The 26,176-nt window shown below is 37.9% G+C and overlaps 1 protein-coding gene across 4 annotated transcripts in view; it reads left to right on the forward strand.

Moving 5' to 3' along the window:
* snx13 (sorting nexin 13) overlaps positions 1–26,176 on the forward strand; it is a 125,705-nt gene that overhangs the window by 78,317 nt on the left and 21,212 nt on the right. For 3 of the 4 annotated variants that reach the window (XM_078421885.1, XM_078421892.1, XM_078421907.1), the window contains 8 exons: positions 3,414–3,502; positions 9,641–9,740; positions 12,441–12,634; positions 14,373–14,477; positions 15,130–15,262; positions 18,166–18,203; positions 18,923–18,992; positions 22,861–23,036. In XM_078421885.1, coding sequence (XP_078278011.1) covers positions 3,414–3,502; positions 9,641–9,740; positions 12,441–12,634; positions 14,373–14,477; positions 15,130–15,262; positions 18,166–18,203; positions 18,923–18,992; positions 22,861–23,036 — 905 coding nt within the window. The remainder of the gene's footprint in view (positions 1–3,413; positions 3,503–9,640; positions 9,741–12,440; positions 12,635–14,372; positions 14,478–15,129; positions 15,263–18,165; positions 18,204–18,922; positions 18,993–22,860; positions 23,037–26,176) is intronic. The other variant, XM_078421899.1, reaches the window with a different exon arrangement.

The following is a 26,176-nucleotide window of genomic DNA, read 5'->3' on the forward strand; positions in this document are numbered from 1 at the left end:
TGGGGGGGGGGAGGGTGGTGGTGGGGGGGGGGAGGGTGGTGGTGGGGGGGGGAGGAGGGTGGTGGGGGGGGAAGATGGTGGGGATGGGGAGGAGGGTAGTGGGCAGGAGTGGGGGGGGACATGGACTGTTGTGATTTGCTGTTGAAGACCACTGAAGCAAGTATGTCTTCAATGAAATTAGGTATGTGCAGTTTTAAATGAAACTCTTTATAACCTAGTCATACATTTTGTGTAAGGAAAAAGCAAAATAGAGAAAACAAAGCAAAACTATTGTGCATATAATATAATCTGAGCTTCATGCAAATAAAAAATTTCATCGCACCCTGGTGTATATGACAAATAAACGAAACTGAATCTGAATGGGATTGATGGGAAAACTGAGAGCAAGCGTAGATTATTTGGCCAAATTACCACTATAATAATGAATCCTACATTCATCATATTTTTCCCATTTAATAAGAGCAGCATAACAGTGTTAAGGTTCAGGGGCATTAGCAATTATGTGGACAATGCACAATGGTTTCCGTGAACAAGCAAGATTTTTGTTCCCCAACACTTTTAATCCCAAAATGGTACGTCTGTTGTATGCTAAACACTATCCAAGCATGACATTGTTGAACAGAGTTATGCATAATGCTGGTTATTTGAACTATGTGAACATAGTAGTACATGTTGGAAGATCTTAATTTCACACTACATCACTGCAGTTGTTACCATGAAACAGCATTGAGATATTTGGATGGATTGAGTATGTTCTAGTGCAGTGAAAATTAAATTTTGTTAGCTCTCTGAGAAAGGGATAATCAATTGGATAATCTCAGATATGTGCTGTTTTAAAAGATAAAGCTATTACATTTTTGTCATAGTGGTTGCATAAGTATGGTGATATCCATTCAGCAGTTTGAGTTATGTCCATAGTTCAGTTAGTTCATAACTGACCTATAGGTCATAGGTCAGCATACCAACAGGTTTGAACAGTCACCTACCCCTCCCCCGGTCCAATCACCCCTGCTACAGCCCCCCTTGTCTGCACGTCCAGTACACAAAGGATTATGTCTCGGACATGGTGGTCTGCAGCACAGGGGTTCCGCTCGGAACAGTGCTAGCTCCATTCTTGTTCACCCTGTACACTGCGGACTTCAGGCACAGCTCTGTTAACTGCTATCTACAGAAGTTCTCTGACGACTCTGCCATCGTCAGCCTCATCACAGGCGACGATGACAGGGCGTGCAGAGAACTGATCAAGGAGTTTGTGGACTGGTGCCAGCGGAACTGCCTCCGGATCAACATGGGGAAAACCAGGGAGATAGTGGTGGATTTCCGCAGGTGCAGCCAAGTCCCCCCGACACCGGTGAACATCCAGGGAATGGACATCAGGAGGGTGGACTCTTATAAGTACCTGGGTGTTTACCTCAACAATAAACTTGACTGTCCAAAAACATCAATGCGCTATACAAAAAGGGCCAGAGCAAACTTTATCTGCTGAGGAGTCTCTGGTCCTTTGGAGTGCAGGGGGCACTCCTAAGGACCTTCTACAACACTGTGGTTGCATCAGCCATTTTCTATGGAGTGGTCTGCTGGAGCAGCAGCATCTCAGCAGCGGAGGGGAAGATACTTGACAAGCTGGTCAGGAAGGCCAGCTCTGTCCTGGGTTGCCCCCTCGACTCAGTACAGGCGGTGGGAGAGAGCTGGATAATGGCAAAGTTAATATCACTGCTGGACAACGACTCCCACCCCATGCAGGACACTGTCACTGCACTGAGTAGCAATCGCACAGTTCGGTGCCTCTGTATTCGTTTCTGACATAGGTTTGTGACTGAAACAAAAGATATGCTGCAAAGATTAGACAGCTTCCGGTGCTTCCGAACACATTTACCATCTTTCTTCCATGGTAGATTAACTGTAGTATTAGAACAAGCTGACTACTTAACCACATCAACGTTATAGAACACTTTTACAGCATGTTCACAGACCTCCATAAGAGAGTGCAAATTACATGAGCATTGTGAAGCCTAGCTCAAGGTTCTTTCCTTTTTAATCATCACACATTTAAGCCTCTGAAATTGAAGCTGGCAGTATCTGAATCAGCAACCTGAGCTTTCTCAATTACATTTTAATTGGACTTGAAACATGTACTATTCCAGTGACCTGCTGCAGATTCCCTTGGCTTGTAAGATGTTCCATGGGAAACTGCATTGAAGAGGGCCTTTGTTGAGCTTGGCTCGTGTGCTTCCTGGTTAGATTTAAGTTCCTAATTGCAAGTCTGCTGTAAGCAAACCCCTCTCAAAATCTCAGCAACAAAACTGAGTTATTTTCCCAACCCCCCCAAAAATCCCTAATAAAATTAGCTCAAGTAGGATCTAGCTAAGTAGGACACAAGGGATTAGCTATAAAGGATTTAACCTGAGATTCTCATGCAATCGGAAGTTTGCATGGTATGTGCAGCTTTTTCTTTGTTCAGATAGTTTACTGTATGCACAAAGGTCCCAGAGAAATAATGGGCATTAGGGTGCAATAACAATAAGGTGGCAGGAATTAAGAATATAAATATCTCACTACTTTTCAGTAATGTGACGATATCAGATATGAGAAAGACTTTGATCTGTGTGAATTCATTCTTTGTTTCTTGTTGTTTCAATGGTTTGGGCCCTACCTTAGAGGAAGGACTATTTTCAATCTCAAACTTGTTCATAAGTTAGAGCAGCAACTTTTTGCAGTCCCATTGTTGTGAATTTGTTCTCTGGTCCTCTAGTCAAGATAGCATCAATCCTATCAACCATCTTATTCTAATCACAGCATCCATTTTATATTTGTGAAAAATACTAAAAGATAATCGTCCTTTAAATACAGATACTTCAATCTCATCAAACAACTCCAATGATAGACATTTATATGTTATGAAGCAATTATCAAAAAAAGTACTTTCTCTCTGAGGTAATCCTGCTGCATTTTAAATGAATGGTTAAACCATTAGCTTTGTCTTTGTTGAAGAATTTTTCTAAACACCTTTTTAGGCAGACTGCTGCTTGGACAAAACGTTGTATTGAATGCAGGATATTAAAAACATGGTTTTTCACTGTATCTTGATACCTGTGACAAAAATAAACTAGTACCTATACCAATGTGTAAATCCTGAAAATCAGAAGTTTATAAAAAAATACCAAAATGCAACTAAAATAAATTTTCAAGCAACTATTTAATCTCTGTATCTATTTGGGAACATATTTAGAGGCTGAATGCTTATATATATATATATATATATAGTACTGTCAATTTGTTGTTTTAATCTGAGGTCACTTGCGTATTGGAAGAATATCTTTTTTAATTACAAAAATTATATTTATTATTAAATTGTAAGAATTGTCGAAAACAGTTATTCAGGTTTTGCTTTATTTTTGCAACCTTACTTTTAGATATAAGCACCATAAAGAATCAGATAAACAGTTTGCTTTTTGTGAAGAAAATCTGTGAATCGAGGGTACAGAGATTAAACTCTGGAAAGGTAATGTTTTTCTCTTTATAAATGTATTTACTCTATGCTTTTGAATTGTTCTTGAAAAAACTGAAGATATTTTTAAAATTTAAAAAACTTTGGGGACATGGAGAAATATCTATCTTTTTTGGTTAACTATATCTGAAGGAAGTTATCAATTGCCTGTGTCCCAAAAAGTTAAATGATATGTACTTTACTCAATTTGGTCCAGAATGGAATTGTTGTGCAATCCCCACATCTCTAATTAGGAGAAATTTAGGTTGTAAATGCAGTTCATCTCTTCAATCCTACCGATTGTGCTTCAGAGTGCCCCAGGGGTTCCAAAAGCAGCATTAGATTTGTTTGAAAAAAATTAAAACAAATCTGGAAATGTTATAACTTTAACATAAAGACAGAAATGCACTCATCTCAGTCAGTGACAATGACAAGCGACAGCATTTTGGATGCAAAATCTTTTCTTCAAACTGAAAAATAATTGAAACCAGCAGATTGATACCTTTGTCAGAATTTAATCTCCATCTAATTTAAAATATGACCAATGAGATTTTTTGTTTGCTCTTTTTTCTCCTTGCCATATGTCAGTGTTCATTAATAGAATCCATTACAACCCAGATCGGAAAGTTGAATTTTCATTTAGTGGGTTTTGGTGCATCAGGGTAAAATAAATATTAGTGCTGAGCCCAATATGACTGTCCTAAACAATTGCATCAGCATTGCTTGTCTGCATTTCTCAGTATTCTAGCTCAGCATTAGGGAGTGGGTTTGTAAATTTCATGTAGCTCATGTAAAAAAGAAAATCTGAATTTCTTGGGTATTCAGACTATTTTATGAAAATGTTCCTGAACCAGTAAGCAGAGTTTTGGGGATAGGCTCAGACCCCATTTGTCAGCAAAATGGTAACTGTTGACAGCTGTAATGTCCAATTGCATTTATAATACTATTGAGTTTAGTGTTATATTTGAACATGAAAGAATTGGCAATAGATAGATATGAATATACTGCTTTAGCGTGAAGTTGACTAACTCAATAAACTGAGAAATGCTGTAACCTAATAAAATAAAGGGAAAAGAAAAGTTTGTGCAGAGCCACTGTGTCACCCCTTAGAACAAAGGGTATAATTGCCACAGCAAACAGTCATGGAAGACTACATTTTTGTGTGTTTTTCCTTCTAGATTGACCTCAGCTCTTTAGTTGAGGCCAACCTCATCATCATCATATATATACAGCCGGAAACAGGCCTTTTCGGCCCTCCAAGTCCGTGCCGCCCAGCGATCCCCGTACATTAACACTATCCTACACCCACTAGGGACAATTTTTACATTTACCCAGCCAATTAACCTACATACCTGAAAAGATAAACACAAAAAGAGACCAACACTAATTCAAAACGAGCGATATCAATGGATAAAGGGGAGGGGGAAAGTGAGATAAAAGGGGAAAATGCAACAAGGGGATGGGAGAAGAGTTTACGGAGGAGTGGTGAGAAGCAGAGTGGATGGAGGGAGGAGGATGGTAGGAGTAATGTCGGCGTAATAGGGTAGGGGTAGTACCCAAGTAGAATTTGAGGGACTGTTCCTCCAGTTTACATGTGGCCTCACTCTGGCAATGGAGAAGGCTAAAGAGAGAGGTTGGTATGGGAAAGGGAGATAAAATGGTTAGCAATCAGAAGGTCCAGCATATCTTGGTGAACCAAGCGCGTGCCCATTAAAGCGGTCGCCTAGACTATGCTTGGTCTCGCTGATGTAAAGGAGATGCATTGAATGCTGTAGATGAAGTTTGAAGAGGTGTATGTGAGCCTTTATCTCATCTGGAAATTGCTGCTGGGACCCATGGATAAAAATGCCAGATGTGTAGGAAATACCAGGGAAAGGGTTGGGTTGGATGCAGAGGAATGAGCGAACCAAGGAGGCAGTTACCTCTATGGAAAGCGGAACGGGATGGGAAGAGGAGAATGTGACTTATGATGGGATCATGTTGAAGGTAGCAGAAATGTAGGAGAATAAAGTGTTGGATATGGAGGCTGGTGGGGTGAAAGGTTCCAAAGGGGAGGAGCGAGAGGGGAACTGCAGAACACAGGAGGCATGGGTGAGGGCTCCATCCACAACAATGAGAAACCACCTTCACTGTATGAGGAGGAAACCTCAGATGTCCCAGAATGCAAAGCTTCATCTTGGGAGCAGATGCAATGGAGACGAAGAATGTCCTTGCAAGAGGCAGGGTAGGACAAGGTAATTCTAGTTTGCTGAAGATTCCAGCATCTGCAGTTCCACTCCAAAATTTACGTAAAAGTAATCCTACTTTGAAGAGGTTCCCCTCTCATCCCATATCTCTTTTCTAGCTTTCTCTCCCCCTCACATAGTTGGGCCAAAGAAGGGTCCCAATCCATAACATCGTCTGTCCATCACTTTTTGTTTTGCTAATAATTCCAGTTCATTTTGTCCCCAAAGTAACTGATAATGATTCATGAACAGAGATACGTTTTGCACAAATGGGTGGACCATCATGAGTAAAATAATGGCATATGATAACAAATTTAATGATGTACTTGAAAGCAACAAGTCACAATTTCCTTGAAACTGGTGGACTCCATCTGGGGATGTTGAGAATATTGCATGTTCCTTGATTATAATCCTTTACAGTTATCTTGATTCCAAATGTTCTCCTTTAATTGGCTTGGAAAATGAACACCCAACTCTGGCGTTTTATGAAATATAAGAGGAAAACCAGTGATTTATAGCTCAGTTTGCTGAACAGCTATTCTTAAGAATAATTAAGAAATATTCAGCAGTTTAGTTATCAAAATGGATGCAAACTGAGCTGCTGAGTATTTCCTGCATTTTCTATTTTTTTCATACTTCCAGCATCCATAGTATTCTGCTGTTCAGTTATTTTGAAGAAATTGTCCAAGAATAACTGTTACAAATGGATTAATGTTTAACAGTTTGAACCCATTTTTGCTGATTGGAAAGCCAGCATGGATTTGTAAGGAATAGGTCATACCCGACGAAGATGATTGGATTTTTAATGAGCCGACAAAGACAGTGGGCAATAGAATATTTATATGAAATTTCTCTCAACCATAATCCACCTTGCTGTGACAGCACTTGACTTGTTTTTAATCTGTCCAGTGAAAACCAAAGAGGTAGCCACCAATGTTTTTTCTTTCTGCATCTGTGCTATTTAAGTCAAAGGCATACAATCTAATGAAGATTTGTGATAGAGCAGAAGATTGGGAAATCTTTAGAAATTAGCAAAGTTTAACTTAAAATTACAAAGACAAAAAATTTACAATGTGAGAATAAGAAATAGTATGAAAATAGACCAAGAACATCTGCAGAGAAAGGGAAAAAATATTTAAAGTATTGTTAGAGAATGAGACCTGAGAGCTAGCCATGAGAAGCAGTGCAGGGACAGTTTTTAAATAATTGTTTTGCACTTGTTTTCATGGTGGAAGACACCAAAACATTTCAATAATAATAATAATAGATAATCAATGAGCTGTAGGGAAGGCAGCACTTAAAGCGATTTCTATCACTAGAAAAAAGTACAGAGTACCAGACTAAAAACCAACAAATCCACTGGAACTGATAGCCTTAGAGAAAAGGGCTACAGTGATAATGGGTATATTAACTTACTAAAAAAATTACTCGTCTTGAGAAAAGTTTGTATAGAGCTGGTGATACTATACTTGGGAGTACTGTGTACAATCTTGGTCTCCATTTGAGAAAGGATGTACTTGGATTGGGACCTATGAGATTTTAATCTTTTCAGCCCTGCTGAAATAGGTTGAGCAAATTGGGCCGATGCTAGTTGTAGTTTTGAAAAATCACAGATAATCTGATTGGAATAAAAGATTCTGAAAGATGTTGACAACTTGCTGCTCAGTGGATGTCCCCCAAAAGAAGGGGCAAGGTATCAGAGCAAGTGACTGCCATTTATGATGGAGATGTGGAAGAAGTACTTCTAAGGATTGTGCCATTTTGGAATTCCATATTCCAGACAGCGGTGAAGACAATTATTGAACATATATTATTCAGGGCAGTGATTGACAGACATTCGAATGGCGAGGAAAATAATATGAATAGGGAGAAATCAGAAAAATAGTCATGAGATCAAACTTTAGTTATTCGTGATCCTGGTCTACTACTTCTGTTTATTACGTACAATGGTGGTTTAATACTGTGAATCTCAATCCTGCTCATGTCCCAAAATGTTCAAGCATACAATGTAAAGCAAAGTACTCCTGCCTTACCCCATCGACTTGATTATCGATTCATTAACAAGATTTTTCATAATATGCTTTATTGTAGCTCTGAATGTAGGGAAGGTTATTGCTGTTGCCTTCCTTTATATTACTGACTCCACTACTCAAATTTGGAGAACGAACCATACAAATTAAATTATAGACTTGAACATACAAATTCAATTCTTCATAGAATTACAATTTAAAATGTGTATAATTCTGGAGGCTCTAATTAATATCATTTGTTGTAATCTGCATTATGATCATTTTAAAAGACAAATTTAATTGTAAAATTTGGTTTAATCAAGGACACATTTAGAATAATTATCCACCCATTTGTCAATCATTCCTCCTTTCTGTATCAACCTCACTCATCAGGCATTGCCCCACCCCATCTCTCTTTTCCAGCTTTCACTCCCCAACTCCATCAGACTGAAGAATGATCCCAACCTAAAACATCGTCTATCTATTCTCTCCACAGATGCAACTTGACCCACTGAGTTTCTCCAGCACTTTATTACTTGTAATAAAGATGAGTTCAATTACATTTTATTACATGGATTGCCAATTCTCAGCAGATTTTTTTGTATTTTAATATGCTTGATTTCAATCTTCAGCAGTGTTAATAATCACAAGTCATTATTTTCTCATGGGCAATCAACAAAGTTTTAGCGATGCCTTTCACCAAGCATAAGAAACATTAAAAAAGATGGTTTAGTTGTCACTGATTCGTGTTTCCAGTCAAGAGCATCAATCAGCCATTTATACTGGTGGCGTGGCAAAACTTTGCTACCGCTTAACTTTCCCTTCTTGCACCCCTCAATACCCCTCTGCACCAAGGTGTTCCATACCTGAGCCAGAATAAAGCAAATTCTCTCTTTCTCCTTTGCACAAACTCTTTAGCTGCATAAAAACAATGTGCTGGAGAGCATGCAAAGATGATTCACCAAGATGTTGCCAGGATTGTTGAACTTTAGTTATGCAAAGCGATTGAATAGGCTGGGCTCGTTCCGTTTGAAGCGAAGGATGTTGATAGGTGTTTTATTTAAAATATGCATGGATAGGGTAAATAATGAAAATCTTTTCCCTTGGTAGGGGTATCAAAAATTAGAGGCTTCAGGTTTAAGATGAGAAAAATAAATTTTAACAGATTGGACAAATGGATGGTTTTCGCTGGAATGTTAGAAGCTGAGGAACAGCATAATAGAAATATATCGAGTAATATCAGTTTTTTCTGGATTGAAATACCAAATATTAGAGTATCGTTTTAAAATGAGAGGGGGTAAAGTGTTAAAGAGACTTACAAGTTTTTTGTTTTTCCCCTCACTCATGGTTGTTGCTAGGGGAGATAGTAGAAGCAGAGTTAAGAGGCATTTAGATAGGCATATGAACAGACAGGAAATGGAGGTATGTAGACCAAGTGCAAGCAGATGGGATTTGTTTAATTCAGTATCATGGTCATCACGGACCTTGTGGGCCAAAGAGCATGTTCCTGTAGTCGCTCTTCCATGGTGCAGTCTTATTTCAGGCAAATGGGATCAGTGTAGGAGGGCAAAAAGGTCAGCATTGGATGTGGCAGGCAAAAGTGTCCATTTCTGTGCTGTACAACTTAAACTCTATGACTGCACTTTAAAAATATATTATTGGTTTTACATCACCATGGAACGTCTTGGGGATGTGACAGTCACTATTAAAAATGCAGGCTTTCTCTTTACTCTATTATTTTATTCCAGTTCCCAGTTTTCTGAGGTGGCTTATGAAAAAATTCTCTTTTGTGTACAATATAGTATTGGATATGATACTTTTTTACTTTACCAACCTACTTTATGCAACTATAGAAGTTTGGCTGAATCAGGACTTTTGAAACCATTTGTGATGGCTAATTACACTTCTTTGATCTGCAGGAAATAGATACACTCAAGCTTGCTGCAAACTTTGGAAAACTTTGCACAATTCCCCTTGACAGTATTCTTATGAATAATGTGGCATTACAATTTTTCATGGGTAAGTATTTTAAAATACTTGCAATCAGCAATCGCATACGGATCGGAACATCAACGATTGGTTAACATGTTTTGATTCGGTACTATTAATAATTTGTTCCATTAAAAACAAAATAGATTTGCATGCATCACCTGTGCATACCTTGGTCTGTCTTGAATTTGGATTATTGATAATTTGGGTCAGTTAACATAGTTTCCGTCGATTTCCTTAACTATTTATTCTGAGGGACAATAGAAGATGGGAAGCATATTAGAAGTAGTGTGAATTTGTTGAATAATGCAATAAGGAGCCATATTCCACAAAACCTTTCCTGTCGATGTACCCGTACAAGTGTCTTTTTAATGTTATTATTCATGCCTCGACGACTTACTCTGGCACCTCATCACCGGAAAATGTTGCCCCTCAGGTTCCCATAAAATATTTGCCCTCTCACCTTAAACCTATGCCATCTGGTTCTTGGATTCCCATACCCTGGCAAGATTCTGTATATTCACCTCATCTATTGCCCTCATAATTTTGTACATCTCTATAAGATCACTCCTGAGCACCTTGTGCTCTAAGAAATAAAGTTCTAGCCTGCCCAAACTTAGCTTAGGCCCTCGATTCTTAGCAACATCGTTGCAAATGTACAAAAGGACACAAATTGCTGAAGTAGCTCAGCTGGTCTGGCAGCATCTCTGGAGAACATGGATAGATGACTTTGCTGGAAAAGATGAGGGACAGGACAAGAGGGGTGGCAGGTAATAAATTGACACAGGCGGGGGTCTATCTGACTTCACTCTTCCTGCTGTGCCTCAGTTAGTCCTTGAGCTATAAACCTTGCGGCTGCTGCTTTCTCCTGAATGATCTCCAACCCTGCCCCCCAACAGCGTCCATGGCTATCCACAGTGGCATACATGGAATGAAGTGACAAGACAGTAGATTTCTGAACTCTGCTTTCTCACTTCACCTTACCTGCTTGTTTCCAGCTAAGTTTTGCCTGCAGCTTAGGTGTGACCATCTCATTACATTTCCGATCTATGAGTCAAGAGTGTATATTTATCATCTGCATTGGATATGAACCAGAATAATTAAATTCTTGCTGCACCTTCACAGGGACATGGAATGCAACATTAATAAAAATAAATATACAATGAATTATCAATTATGTTACATGTATGCATACATACATTCATATATACTCCCCGACTTATGTAATAAGCAACCAGTGTAAACTCGCACTCGCATAAACAATTCATAATAGGTGGTCCTGTTTCCTGAATAACCTGTTATTGCAACAAGAGGACAGCGAGGGCTTCCCGTTTACTCCATAGTTATAAAAGCATTGCCTAGACTCGCTGCTCTTCCAGTTTCGGCCACTGTCAGCACAGCACTCTGAAGGCAAGCAAGCAGGAGGGAGACGGTGGAGAGCAGCAACTGGCAGTCACCGACATCTTACACTAGCCCCCAGCTGATAGCATTCTCTGCAGGCCGATACCCCCGACAGGACGCTCTAAGTCACCGTGCGGCTCCCTCTCCTCTCATCAGTGGCCACTTCCTGTCGGCATTTACTTTGTCCACACCCTCCTCCACTGGCGTCACCACCTTTTCCCATTGCTTTGTCCATTCTACACTCCCCCTTCACTGCCTCCTCCTCCTCCTCCTCCCCCAGAGTCGCTGATATCTTCGGAGGACGATAAGGAGATAGGGGTGAAGGGGGAGCAGGCAAGGTGGTGGCTTACAGAAGTGGCAGCGGGTGAGAGGGGGGGGGGGGAGGGGGGGGAGGGGGGAGCCTCACGATGAGCATGCACATCCTGTTACTGGCAGTGTCCTGAAGCAATCGTTGTCAGCCAGGGACTATAACGTGAGCTGCAAGAGCAGCCATGTCAACCAGATGGTGCGGCTGCTGGTGAAGAAGGGCTTCATCAGGTAACTCAGCAGGTCAGGCAGCATCTCTGGAGAACATGAATAGGTGACGTTTCATGTCAAGGCTCCAGACTGAGTTAGTCGTTTCGTGTATTAATCAGCATATGCAGGTCCTTGTTTCCACCTAGTTTTGAGGTGATTCCAATTTGCGTAAAATCTGACTTACATCAGGTGTTACAAAATGTAGCCTTACGTAAGATGGGGAATATCTATATATTCAATAAATATAAATGTACAACGTTATCAGCCTCCCAGATGATTCTGAGTTCCTTCGTCAGGAGCTGCAACCGGACACACTTCCCATTGTTGTAGTCACCAGGGACACTGGAAGATTCCCTGATTTTTGATATTGTACAGCAAGAGCATGCCAATGCCTGGCAATGCTACAACAATATTAAAAAGACCTCATCTTCTCTTGCCTTCTCCCTCTGCTCAGTCTCCTCACCAAAGCATCTAAAGCCCAAGCCTCAGCACCTACCCTCAATTATAGCACTGCATCTTAAACACAGCCATTCACAAATATGACTGATAATGCCTGCCTCTGTTTTATACACCACTTTGGGGTTTTACTCCCAGACACTAACGGTTGTTCAAATCTCCTGCACTGCTCCTCCTCCTCACCTCTGCAGTCTCTGTTGAAGCTAACCTGTTCTTACACGACTACCTGCTTATCAAATCTCCCACACTACTCTTTTTGGCTCCTAATAAAATAATTGAGAAATGATTTAATTGTGCCAAACCACAAATGAAACTTTAAGCTGCTGCAGGCCATTAAAAGTATCTTTTTGATGGCAGATTATATGCAGCAGACAGGAGGCCAGGCACATCTTTTCTTCTGGCTCACTGTGGAAGGATACAGAGTCACTGCACAACAGCAGCTAGATGTTTTACGAAGTGTGTGTAAGGATGGTGAAAGGCAGAGCAATCAAACCAAAGGATTGCTGCGTGCTGCAGCTGTTAGCGTGTATGAGCTGTATTTGTCAGAAAAGGTAAGTACACTGTTTTAGATTGAAGTAGAGTATTTTGTATAATTGTATGTGGCCTTTGCAGAATTTGCATTTTATTTTAATTTTGACAGACTTAATTTTTTAAATCTTTAATCATTAATATTGAGTTTTAAGCAAAAAATTTGAGATTGCCTAAAATACTCAGTGTAACAGTAATCAACCTTTTCAAAATATTTTAAAAAGTAAATATGCATAAATCAATAATCTAAGTTTTGTCCCCTTAAAATTGTGTTCATGTGGCAGCAATGTTACAGGTCATCGAGAGAAAAAGCATGGAAATTAGCCCTTGACTCGGTTGACTATCATCGGTTTATCACCTTTCCCATTCTCCCCACATTCCCATTGCTCATCTCTTCCATCATACCTTCTGCCATGCACCATTTATTTACACATGTTCACGATACGGAAGCCAACCAGAGCACTCTCACAGTCGCAAGAAGAACAAGCAAACTTCACACTTGAAAAATGCAATCTTGATCTTGGACTGTCTTCTCTTAAAATCAGTCATTTATACTCTAGAATGACCCATGCTGTTTATAGATATTGTTTAAAATGTTTGAGATGTCAATGAATTCCAATTATTAACAGCAGTAATTTTTTTCACAAAGTTATGCCAAGGGATTTAAATAGACAATTGGTCATTGTTGCTCGTCTATTGATTGTTCATGTAAAGTTGCTGGTAGCGCATAGTCTTCTGGATCTGTAAAGGTTGTGGGTGAAACCCTTCATAGTCCATCTAATATTACGTATTGAACAATAGGAGCTAAAATTTAACACTTAATAAACTTGTTAAACTGGACAAAAAAAATTGAAACTGCAGTTGCTGGATATCTGAAAAAAGCACACCATTGGAAACACTCAGTTCATTCAATATCTGTGGAAAGAGTGCTGCATTCTGATACGATCTTTTTGATGAAATACTAACTTGCTTACTTTAAAAGATCCCATGGAATAATGAAGAGAATCCATTTCTACTCAAAGCCTGGCCAATATGTATTAATCATGTACCAACAGAGGAGAGCCAAAAACTAATTATTGATTTCATTATTTTTAGAACAAAACTGTCTGTTCCATTGTAAATTTTGATAATTACAGCTTGCGTGTTAAATAAGTCTTTTGTTACTCACCTGATGCCTGTTACAATATTGGACACTAATTTGTGAAGCTCGGGGTTAAAGTATATTAAATTTTGATTTCACCTTTTCTGAAAGTGTGTAACTCTCCCCCCATCCTATCCCCATGCTAATTACATCTGATAATATTAAATTCCAGGTCTACTATCCTAACTTTGATTAAACTTGTAGTTCACAATTGCATAAAATTTCTCTTCAACCCAACAGTTGAGTTCGCTCTTCAAGTCGGGCACTTTACATAATTTAATGAACTTTGCCAGTCAGCTTAATTTTGGTGCTATAAATCCAAATGTTGATTCGAATAAAAGCAAAAACATATTAAGATTTCAAGATAACAAGCCATAACATGATAAATGGAAAGATTGAATCTTCTCCACTCTGACATTTGTCAGCGAGGCAGGTGGATATGTTTGTAACAGTGTTGTTCAAAAAGAGTAATCTATTGTTCTGAGTTGTGGACAAAATTGGCTTGATTAATGTGCATGTCAGTACCATCAAATTACATTAACAAAATAAACTGAACAATGATTAATACACATTCAGTGGGATTTTGAATTTTCAATAATATTTATTTTCTCCTTTGTCAGGCATCGCCGAGAGTCCATGCGGATGATAACCTGATTGCTAAATTGGCAGAAAGGTTGAATTGTGAGGATCCTACACCAGAAATATTCGATGATGTACAAAGAAAAGTATGTTCACTAACAATACCATTTTCAAAAAGGCCCAAGAGTTTGATAGAGTATGAAAATTTTGCAAGACACATAAAAGTAGTCTTTAAAAATGCCTCTGACGTGCAAGGAAAAAAACCAGGGAAAACAAATGTAGAAAATTATGGTCAGACACAAACATTTTTGGGAACAAAGAAATAACAAAGGAATTAAACAAATACTTTGCTTTTGTCATTTGGAAGAAGATGCAAATAACATCCCCAAAATTCTAAGAACATAAGAGCCTTGTGAAAAGGAGGATTTTAATTTGCTCCAATTTGTATTTGCTCCAAACAAACAATTAATGGCACTCAAAACTGAATCAAAGAGATCGCTATGGAAATAGTGGATATATTGATTGTCACTTCCCAAAGTTCTGTGGAATGGTCCTGCAAATTGGAGGATAGCAAATGTAATCTCATTTTTAAAAAAGGAAGAGAGAAAATGGAGAACTGCAAACTGGTTTTCCTAGTATCAGTTATGGGAAAATACTGTGTCATTAATGTGTTTGAAACTCTGGACTGAGGGGCCTTGGGTGCAAAATGAATTGGCATATTCTACAATAGTGTAGTCTTGTGAAAATGTTGATTCTGAACCTGAGACAACTGATGTATCTTGTTTACATTTTTTTAAGGTCTATGACATGATGCTGAAGGATGAGCAATTCTACCCTTCTTTCAGGCAAAATGCTCTTTATGTGCGAATGTTGGCTGAGTTGGACATGTTGAAAGATCCTAGTATCAGAGGATCAGATGATGGAGATTTGGGTATGAATAATGTATTTGTACACACAAAGTTTAACAACTACAACATTACTGCTTTGCTGAAATCATTTAACATAATTACTTATTTATGATATGAATTATGTTGATCTTGTGATTCTGAATGAATACATTTTATGATGCAAGTCCTTTATTCTGCCTAGTTCATTACATTAATCTCCTGCCTGCTACATTAATACAGTTGCTAGATTGTTACTTTCCCTCCCCGCCTTTCTCTTGCATTTATGTCAAACCTGTTACGTTTCTAATATTGTACAATTCTGATGGAAGATCATACTTTAAATGTGCTTCTCTGCTTTACAGAGAAGTACCAAACCTATTCACTTTTAGTGTTTAACTGAATCGCTATGCAACATTTTTCTTTGTTTCTTTATCATTCAAGTAAATCACATCTGCAGCATCTCTAGGATCTCAACCATAGCATGGCCACAGATGGGGCAGCTGTAGCTGATGGAGCAAGTGAATGAATAGTTTATTGCATTTCTTCGAGTGTGCCTTGAGCACAATTGTGAACCTTCCCTCAGCCTGGTAATCTTACGATGGGCTCTAAGAGTATTTCTGTCAGCAATCTGTGCCAGATATCCCACTGATTTAACCTGCCCTATGTAGTCGATTGAATGTAACTAAGGCCTCAATACTGGGAATTTTAGCACTCAGTTGTGAATTTACTCAGTTCATTTGTACATGCACAGTTCCGCAGCCGTAGAGTTGCTGCCTTGTTGTGCCAAAGATCCAGGTTTGCCCCTAATGATGGGCGCTGATTGTATGGAACTTGTATGTTCTCCCTGTAAGCACGCGGGTTTTCTCCTGGTGCTCCGGTTTCCTCCCACAGTCCAAAGACGTACAGGTTGGTACATTAATTGGCTTCTGTAAATTGTTCCCAGTGTCTAGGATGGAACAAATGTTCGAGTGATCGTGGTTGGTGCGAACTTGGTAGGCCAAAGGGCCTGTTTCCACACTGTATCTCTAAACTAAACTAAACTATTTACCTTTAACCAATCCATGTTGACATTAATAATTTTATATTTCCAAATGCTGTCCTGCTTAATTGCATCTAAAAGTTTCTCTACCCGTGTACAATAGATTGATTTGGTCTGCTGCTGCCTGATGTATCAATTTATTTAAGTTGCAGAATATCTGGTGTTTAAGCATTTCCTCCTCAAATAATTAGCAACGGGGAGAGTTGTTGCACCATGAAATGAGTGTACACTTCCAACGTTTGCAGATTTGAGCGCTCAACGATGGTGAAAATACACTTTGAAGTTGTTGAAGAAAATCATCTATGTGACAGCTTAAAATCCAGACGTTTATTCTGAATGGATTTTAAGATACCATTGTAGAAATGTGTTCCGAAATATATGTTGTTAAAATTGTGTCTTGTCATTCCATTGCTTTGTCCTATATTTGGATAAGGCCTGCATGATGTCAATTTATACTATTCACAGAATAGTATTGTAAGAATAGTTGTACTTTAGGTTGTTAAAATAACCATCAAACTCTAATCACTACTGAAGGGTTATTTTCCTGGATTTGTTTGAATACCTAACCCACAGGGATCAGTATTTGTATTGGCCATAACATTCAGCTCAAGTTTCAAGTTCAATAGATTTCAGATGAGATCCAAGGAATTTTATATTGAATCAAAGTAAATTTTGAGTGTCTGTTAAATTGGATTTGGGCTAAGGTTTTTTGGATTAATGGTCAACATTTTTCTATCGTTTCCATGTGTTTTGCAAAGCGTTCTATCTACATCTAGTGGCAAAATAAAATATTGCATGGTATTTTCCATTCTTCAACGCTTGAGTTGACTTTAAATAATTTTCAAATATTCAAGTGACCAAGAATTAGTGCATTCCGCCGCATGTCATAATGTCTTTGTAGTGCAGGCTTTTATAGATAACACTTTTCTGGATCATGGTGCTCCATGATCTGTTGTTTATTCCAGAATTATAGTAAAATTATTTTTTTATTGGTACATTTATGGTAACTTATGGCCAAAATTTTGGTAACTTGTAGCTTTCTAAGAATGTAATTGCTTTGTTGTGGTCATTTTAAATGTGAAAAAAAGTGGTAGCAACCAATTCATTTGCAAAGCTATGGTATTTTCTGCAATTAATGGGCAAAATTTACAAAGAACCTGATCTTTTCTGCCAAATTTATGACTTTCACTTTCCCGCATCTAATACCTGCATGCTTTTCCTCAATGGTGAATTTGTGCTAAACGCCATTTAATTAAGTATCCCTGTATTTCTATGTTGTGTTATTGCACATGCATTATTACAAATATTGAATACTGATCTTATTAGTACCATTGCTAGTAGTTAGATTTTATTTTTGCACAATGTATGTCTGCAAGAACAGACTATTGCACTGATACAGAAATTCAACATTGAGCTAATTCATTTATTGATATTCGTGTAATTTTGAAATAAGTATTTCAAAAGTTTGCCAATACCTGTTATGTCAAAAACACAAAAATTAATTGTGGACAACAATTTCTTGACTGCATTCATCCCTTATTAACATACTTGATAAAAACAAAAATAATTAATGAAATTGCTTTCAGTATACTTTATTGCATTGTGTTTTAAATACCAGCTTTAAAGTTAAATAATATCATTTGAAAGTATGAACTTAAAATCACCAATCAACTACTTTCTGATGCACAACTGCTCAGTTCCTGGCTGTCTCCAGGTGCAAACACTTGTTTTACTAGGTATCCTTTGGGTATTGTGTTGATTGTTGGGAATTTGCCATGAATTGGTTATTTTTCTTAATGTTTGGTCATGCCAAGTGATTTTTATTTTCAGTACATGACCTTCTTCTGTATCTCATTATTGTTCACCAAGTTTTTGATTCTACATTGAGATATTTTTTTTTCTCTCCAGAGTCTTTCAATGGTTCCCCAACTGGTAGTTTAAATTCGGTAAGTGTTAGAAACTTTTGCATAACCTGGGACATTTTCTGATAACACCCTTGACCGCATGTACATGGAACAAAATAACCTAGTTGCTATTGGTATGTCAAGCACAAAACTATTCAATGACATTTGCCTTTTCGTGCTTTGGGGCAAAAGCTGCTGGATGCTTTAATTCAAATTGTTGATGCCGTTGTTTTAATATGAATGCATTAATTTGTTCTGGCCCAGCACCATGTCTGAAATTGATGCATGCTTAAATAATTTTGTTCCTTTGTCAAGCTATAAGTAGCCAAAAGATGTGTCTGTTTGCAGTTTATCCTGTTAAGCTACTTTTTTCCTCATGGATGAGGTTCTCAAAAGATTTTGTAGATTGGCTTTAAAATGCAATAATATTTTCTGCATATTTATGGAAAGGAGAAAATGAAAGTGAGAAAGTGAAGTTTTCAGGAAGATGAATCCATGGTAATGACCCAAGTTACTGAGTACCCTTTGTGTATGACTTGGTATCTAGTGGTTATTACTTTTGACAAGTTAAACAAATTTCCTTTTAAATAAAAAATATAATAATTCCGTGACAAGTTGATTTTCTTAGTGTCATTGTGAAAGTTTTTTTTTGTCATTTGTATGATATAATATATATAAGCATACAAATATGAGGATGAACATGTTAAGTAGTTTGAGTTATAATCTTCCATGTTGAAAAATTTGTATGTTTTGTTCCATAGTCACTGGATGATCTTTCAAACAACAGTTCTGAAGAGTCACTGCAACTGCAAGTAACTATTAGTGAAACTGGTAAGTAAAAGGAAGCACAGAGCCTGCCGGCAAAGCTGATTTGTACAAGTCTTTTGACTTGTATACATACTGCTTAGCTGCTTGAGTTACTTCAGAAATATAACAAAATGCACTGAGGTATCAGTTACCTTAATTTTGTTTTGCGAGCTCATAGAGCAGTTGCATCAATTGAAAATGCCAGTTAATATGATAACTTAGCACTTATTTGATGCAAAATGGAAAAGTAATAATAGTTTGCGAATTGCTTAATTCTGGAAACTAATCAGTGATCAGATGCTAAAGATCAGGGGAATGTGTCTCAGTTCGTTTTAAGTCCAGGTTCCCTATTTAGCAACAGGAAATATACAATTATAATTGATGATCTTTCCTGTAATGTGCATGGATTGTTAATATTGAGCCTAAAAAAACCAAGCTTGATTTGTTTATGAATTTGATTGGCCTATTTGGAATGTGCTCTTCAAATTTATCAGTTTAGCTCAATGTGGCAGTAATTGAACATGACAATACCCTCTGTTTCTGATTATCATTCTTCCTTTTGTGGTTGTGCATTTCAGTTCAGTTTTCAATATTTGTCATTTTTACATCTGCATATCTTCCATGTTGTTTAGATTTTCGTGCGGTAAAGGTACTTTTATAGTTTTCAGTTAATTTTAATTTGATAACAGAATATTTCAGTTCCCTGTGGGTAGCCTTTCTTTGAGCCTTGTGTGATAGTGATGGCATGAAGGGAAGGATAGGCCAGGCGCAAATATGGGTGAGCAACTGGGTGCAGGAGGCATGGGTTCAGGTGTTTGGATCATCTGGAGCAGAAGTGATGGGTTGGACCTAAACTAGAGGGGAACCAATATCCTGAGAGCAAGATGTGCTTGTGCTACCAGGGAGGGTTTAAACTAGAAGGGCAAAAGGGAATTTCCCGGCACAGAAAGAAGACAGATGAAAAGTGTTGGGCAAATATAGTGCTTGAAGAGAGCAAGATTAGCAGCCAGGACCGGTTGTTGTATACCAAAGAGAGGGGGAAGACTGGAGATATAAACTATTGTTTTTGATGCTGAGGTCTTAACAGGTCAGGTGGATGAACTGGATTGGCTCAGGGATATTACACACTTAACAGAAACATGACAGAGAACGGAATGACTTGCAGCTCAATATCTCAGTGTAGATGCTACAGGCATGATAGAGATGCAGGTAAGAGAGGAGAGAGGGGTGCTTTTTGATCAGGAAGGGCACAGCTACAGTCCATGATAAGGTCAGGCAGCATCTAGGAGAGAGGGTATGGGTGACTTTTCGGGTCGAGACCCTGCTTCAGAAGAAGAGACCCGTCTGAAGAAAGGTCTCGACCCGAAAAGTCACCCATTCCTTCTCTCCTAGATGCTGCCTGACCTGCTGAGTTACTCCAGCATTTTGTAATACCTTCGATTTGTACCAGCATCTGCAGTTATCTTCCTACACTGTCCTCCATGATAATGTTCTTGGAGGATTGTCCAGTGAGCCTTTATGGGGGCAACTTAGAAACAGACAGGAGATGATTTCTTTGGGACTGTATTAAATGTCTCCCAGTAGACGCCGTGAATTAGAGGATGTGCAGGGAAATTGAAGATAACTCTAAAAACAACAGGCCAATTTTAGTAGGAGACTTCAACTTTCCTCATATTGATTAGTTATCCCACGGCCTGGTCGGGGTGGAATTTGTTAAATGTGTCCAAGAAAGTTTCCTTAATCAATATTTCGAAGACCATACTGAAAAGACGCAACACTAGACCTCTTCTTGGGGATTGAGGTGGGGCCAGTGACTGAAGGGTCAGTGGAGAAGCACTTTGGAATGAGTAATCATAATTCCATTAGTTTAAAGTAGTAGTGGAAAGATAGAACTAATCCGTAAATTAAGTACTAAATTGGGGCACGGTTGTCATTGGTGAGACCACAGATGAAGTACTGTGTGCCATTCTGGTCACTCAGCTGTAGGAAGGATGCCATTAAGTTGCAAAGCCATAGAGATTCACTAGAATGTTACCTGAGCTTGTGTGTTTGAGTAATAGGAAGAGTCGGCAAGTTTTTTTTTTTGGTGTGTAGGAGGCTGAGGGATGACTTTATTGAGGTATACAAGGTCATGAGAGGCATGGATAAAGTGAATGCTCAGTCTTTTTTCTGAGATTAGAGTATTATAAAACGAGAGGGCAAAGGTTTCAAGTGAGAGGGGAGGGATTTATGAGAGAAGAAAATGGCAGCTTTTCCACTCAAAATGAACTGCCAGAGGAACGAAAAGAAACAGATACAATGACAACTTTTAAAACACATTGGATGGATATGTGGATAGAAAGGGTTTAGAGGGCTACTGGCCAAATGCAGCCAATTGGGATTCGTTCAATATGCCAACTTGGTCGCCATGGACCAAATGGGCCAAGAATGTTTCCATGCTGTAAAGCTTTGTGACGCTGACTCGTCTTTTATAGCACGTTAAATTGTGAATTCTGTGCATTTAGAGAGTTGCCAAGCATTTTCAAAGTTAACAGCTATCAAGTCTTTTTCTGAAGAAAGGTTGCATTTCTATGTTCTCAAGAGATGCTGCCTAACCTGCTGAGTTACTCCAGCACATGATGGGGTTTTTTGTAAACCTGCATCTACAATTCCTAGTGAACTAAGCTTTTTCCACTGTCAATATAAATTACATGCTAAGACATTTAAACATATTTTTTCTATCTACATGACGCACAAGTTGGCAGCTATTTCTCAGAGTGCTTCTTTTCATTTGCACTGTTCAAATATGATATTTCATTCTAGCCCAGCTCACAAGATATTGAAGTAAACTTCAATTTTTTACCTAAATAATTCATTGATATGGGTTAGGGGGCAATATCTATGCCATGAAGTGATGCTGAAATTTACTGTTTTTTAAATTTGCATTTCTTTATGCAAGGACAACCTGAGAACTGAATTTTATTTTCAGACAATTGAATTTGCTTTTGAACTATAATTCAAAGCTATTTCCCATTTGTTCCTATCATTATTCCAAATTATTAAGTCACAGTAAACTTACAAAACAAGAGGACTTGCAATTCAAGTGCACATCAATTAAAAAAGAGCTACCCAATCAAATCCAGCTTTCCAGCACTTGTCCCTTCATTGCCGAGTATATAATCCAAGTATTTCTTATTAAATGTAGTGATGATGATTTTTTGTACTACATGTCTGCGTGAGTGAATTAAAACCTCTACCACCTTCAAGGTGTTGTATGCTTCTAAATCTCCTCATCCAGTGGTTCATTCTTCACTTTTAGCTATCTCCAGTCACTTTTGCCCAATGCGGAATGTTATATCAAAAGGCTTAATACAGTGAGCTCGGACCGATGAAAAGCTTGATTAATGGTAACAGTTATTTTGGACTTTTACAACATAGCGAAAGCTGTGGTGTGCAAAATGTTATATGATCCTGAGGGGCAACTCTTTCCACTCAGAGGGTGGTGGTATATGGAATGTGCTGTCTGAGCAGGTAATTGTTGCAGGTACAATGTTGTTATTGTACCTGCTTCTACTACCTCCTCTGGCAGGTCACTCCATAGGAAAGGTTTAGAGGGATACGGACCAGGTGCGGCATCTTGGTCAGCATGGGCAAGTTGTGCCATAGGGCCTGTTTCCGTGCTGTATGACTCCATAATTCTGAAAGAAAAGTTGAATAACAATTCAAAATATTTGATGTTTAAATATAATTTGGGCAATACTACCTCTCTCTCTACATTCACTTGTCATTCTACAGTTATCTTCATTCTGCTGTCTCCCATGCTTTCACCTTCTCTTTATGTTCCTATCCCATTTTCATGAATCTTTGTGTTTCCCATTTTTTTTTTTCTTTGTTTTCTTTTCATTGTAACTAGTCCATGCTGATTATGAACCATATCCTGTGGCAGGAGTATGTAATGACCATGGCAAGACCTATGCTCTGTATGCAATCGCTGTTCAGAAGAGAAACCCAGATGGAACTGAGGTTATATGGAAGACCTATCGCCGCTACAGTGATTTCCATGACTTTCACATGCGGATAACTGAGCAGGTAAAAGTTCTGCCAAAGTATTGTTTGTGCTTTTTTCCCTTTCAATTTATTTTTAGGAAATGATTGATTTCACTATCCCATCTGCATTGCTGAAATGAGATCACCAATAATGTTCTATGAAAGTTTAAAGGAAACTGATTTTCTTCCCCTTGATAAACAGTGTTGGATTATTACTGAAAAATGGATGGATTTTAAACACTATAATTTTGTGATATTATTCACTTGTTTCTGAGCCATTCTTCCATTTTTCCCTCTATTGGTATTGCTCTCTGCACCATCCACCAAATTTTATTTGCTTGTCATGTGGTCATTTTCAGACCATAATTTTTCATGTGGCATTAATTACTTTGAACTGAGCCACCTGAATTATACAAATAATGAAAATTTTTTTTTTGCTAAAATCAAATTAGTATCTTATCAACTTACCCTTTGAGATGCATTTTGATAGAATTGAAATTGAGCTTGTTTAAGATAAGATCGATAAATAATATTGCTTTATTCAAAATGGACACAGCTGCTTTGTGTAATTTTAATCTAAATATTTATTGCAGTTTGGATGCAAAAACTTCCATACAACTTCTGAAATAATCTGGTAGCAAATCAGCTGTATTTGTATTCAATTTTTTTGCTGTCTTGACAATTTTTCTGTCTTTATACTTTTGTCATGCAATTTGGCTGTTGGAAATTAAGTCCTGGATGATCAGCACTTGCTGCAATTCAACCATCATATTTGGCATTATCCCTTCCTAACTCCTGGTGATTAGATTGATAAACAAAACCCGCATCCTGTTAAAGTTTCAGCTGCACTGTTCCACACCAGTTTAATCACCAAGATTGTATTTCTTCATAAAGAATGTATAAAGAACTGAGTCAAACTATCCTTAAGACTCGTGCACCTAGCTTCCCATTTTTCAGCCGCTCCAGGGGAAAAAATGGCTTTTGCTTTTTCATGCATTTATTCAATCCAATGTTTGCAATATTCCTAGTTCTCCCTTCATTCAATTTATCAACAGTGCCGCTCCCTAATTCCTGCCAGTTTGAGACCACTTGCTCTATGCAAACATGCGATTTAGGAACAGGAGTAAGCCACTTACCCCGATTCCCTTGTCAATAAAATTGTGGCTCATCTCATTGCAATTTCTACATTCTCATCTACCCATCTACTGCATTATCTAGCTTTGCCTTAAAAATATTCAAGACTCTCCTTTTACCATTCGTAGAAGAGTTTTGCAAATTGTGACCCTTTGGGAGAAAAGGTATCACATCATTTCTCAAGTGTGCATCTTCATGTCTTCAAGCAGTGGACCTTGGTTCAGGATTCAATTAACAGAGAAAACATCCTTCCAAGCTGTTTTAGATCTTGATTTTTTTTTCAAGTACCTCTCATTTTCCTAAACTCCAGTGGATAGAAGCATAATCTGCTCTTGCCTCATAAGACAGCCTTACTCATTCTTGGTATAGGTCAGTAAATCTTCTCTGAACAGCTTCCACTATGTCTACATCCTTAAATATTGATGTCAAATTGGTTAAAAATTGAGTAAGCTTCATTTATATGTATCAAATGTATGGTTGCTAAACCAATTGTATTAAAAATTCCGTGGTATGTTTCTGACTCGCACTTGACCCACACTCATTCATTTTACCACCCCTCACCTCAAATACTGAGGAATACCTGCAGGCTGCTGTTATTGTTGCAGCTAGCTGAAACACAGGTTCCAAATGCTGAGCTTATCTGGGTGACTGTTCAGTTGAATGGGAAATGTTTCTTCACAACTGCCCCATTAATAGTTTAAATATCTACTTAGTTGCCTATTTATTTTTATCTTTCCTAGGAAAAATAATCTCCACATTCTCATAAGAGCCTCAATCTTCTTCGCATTCCCTTATAGGATAGCACTTATTTCCCTTTCAGAAAATACCAAAATGTATGACTACCCATAAAATAATTTTGAATTGTTGTCACTATTGTATTCTGGGATGCAATGTAACATGCTTCCACAAATAGTAATGTCATTTTGACTTGGTTATTTTTTTATTCAATATTGCTTAGGGGATAAATATTGCCATCTAACTATTTGGCCAAGACACTGGAGATAACTCCTTTGCTATCGGATGGATGTTTTAGTCTTAAAAATGAGGTTGTACCTTATCATTAGCACTTGTAATTTCATTCCTTTTCTTTCGCCCCCCCCAAAAAACTTGCTGATATGTTAAGTTTGCTTTTATAATCCAACAGAAGGCATACACTCAAACCATTAGTTTATCTTTGTTGTCAGCAAAGCAAGTTCAACTATTGTTTCCAGTATTTTATTTGTATAGTTTACAATTTTCAGGCAAGTGTCCTGTTAATAAATATAGTTGTATGAAGTATGGGAGTTAATGAAAGTAACATTCATATTTACTTAAGGTAGGGGAGATGAATACATAACTAAAATGCAAACATGCTACATTTTATTTTATTTTTTTGTTTTGCTAGAAACAGTTACAAAAGTGAATTTTGATGAAAACTTGTTTTGTGTAGATGGAGATTGAATTTAGTCAGTGTTGTTGAATTGAATTTTTGCACAAGATAGCTTAGCAACTAAACATTTAATAAATAGATCATGGAAAAACTCACATTGTCAGCTCTTGTGAATGAATAATTAAAAGGATTAATATTGACTTCCAAAGATCTACAATTAAGTTTAAAAATATGATATGCTTTCCAATTATCATGCTATTGCATGCATGGGTCTCTGACCCTGTGGTGAATATCACTTTTTTTAAAATTTGTGTGAATTTTTATCATGAAAATTAATATTTCAATCAGGCAAAAATCATTTGAGCATTTGTATAAATTAAGCAATTAACATGCAGATCCAAACAAGTGTGAGGTGTTGCACTTTGGAGTGTAAAATGTAAAAAAAACGTTTACAGTAAAAAGCAGGACCTTTAGGACCATTGATTTACAGAGGGATCTTGGGGTCTAAGTCCATGGGTCCCTAAAAGTGGCAACACAAGTAGATGGTGGTGGAGAAAGTGTATGATATGCCCGTCTTCATTAGTCGGGCATTTGGTATAAGAGTCAGGAAGTCATGATGCAGCTTTATCGAGCTATGATTGGCCATTTTTTTAAAACAAAATTAAGTTAATTTACAAAC

This window comes from Rhinoraja longicauda, chromosome 2 (assembly GCF_053455715.1).
Source record: "Rhinoraja longicauda isolate Sanriku21f chromosome 2, sRhiLon1.1, whole genome shotgun sequence".
Lineage (NCBI taxonomy): Eukaryota > Metazoa > Chordata > Chondrichthyes > Rajiformes > Arhynchobatidae > Rhinoraja > Rhinoraja longicauda.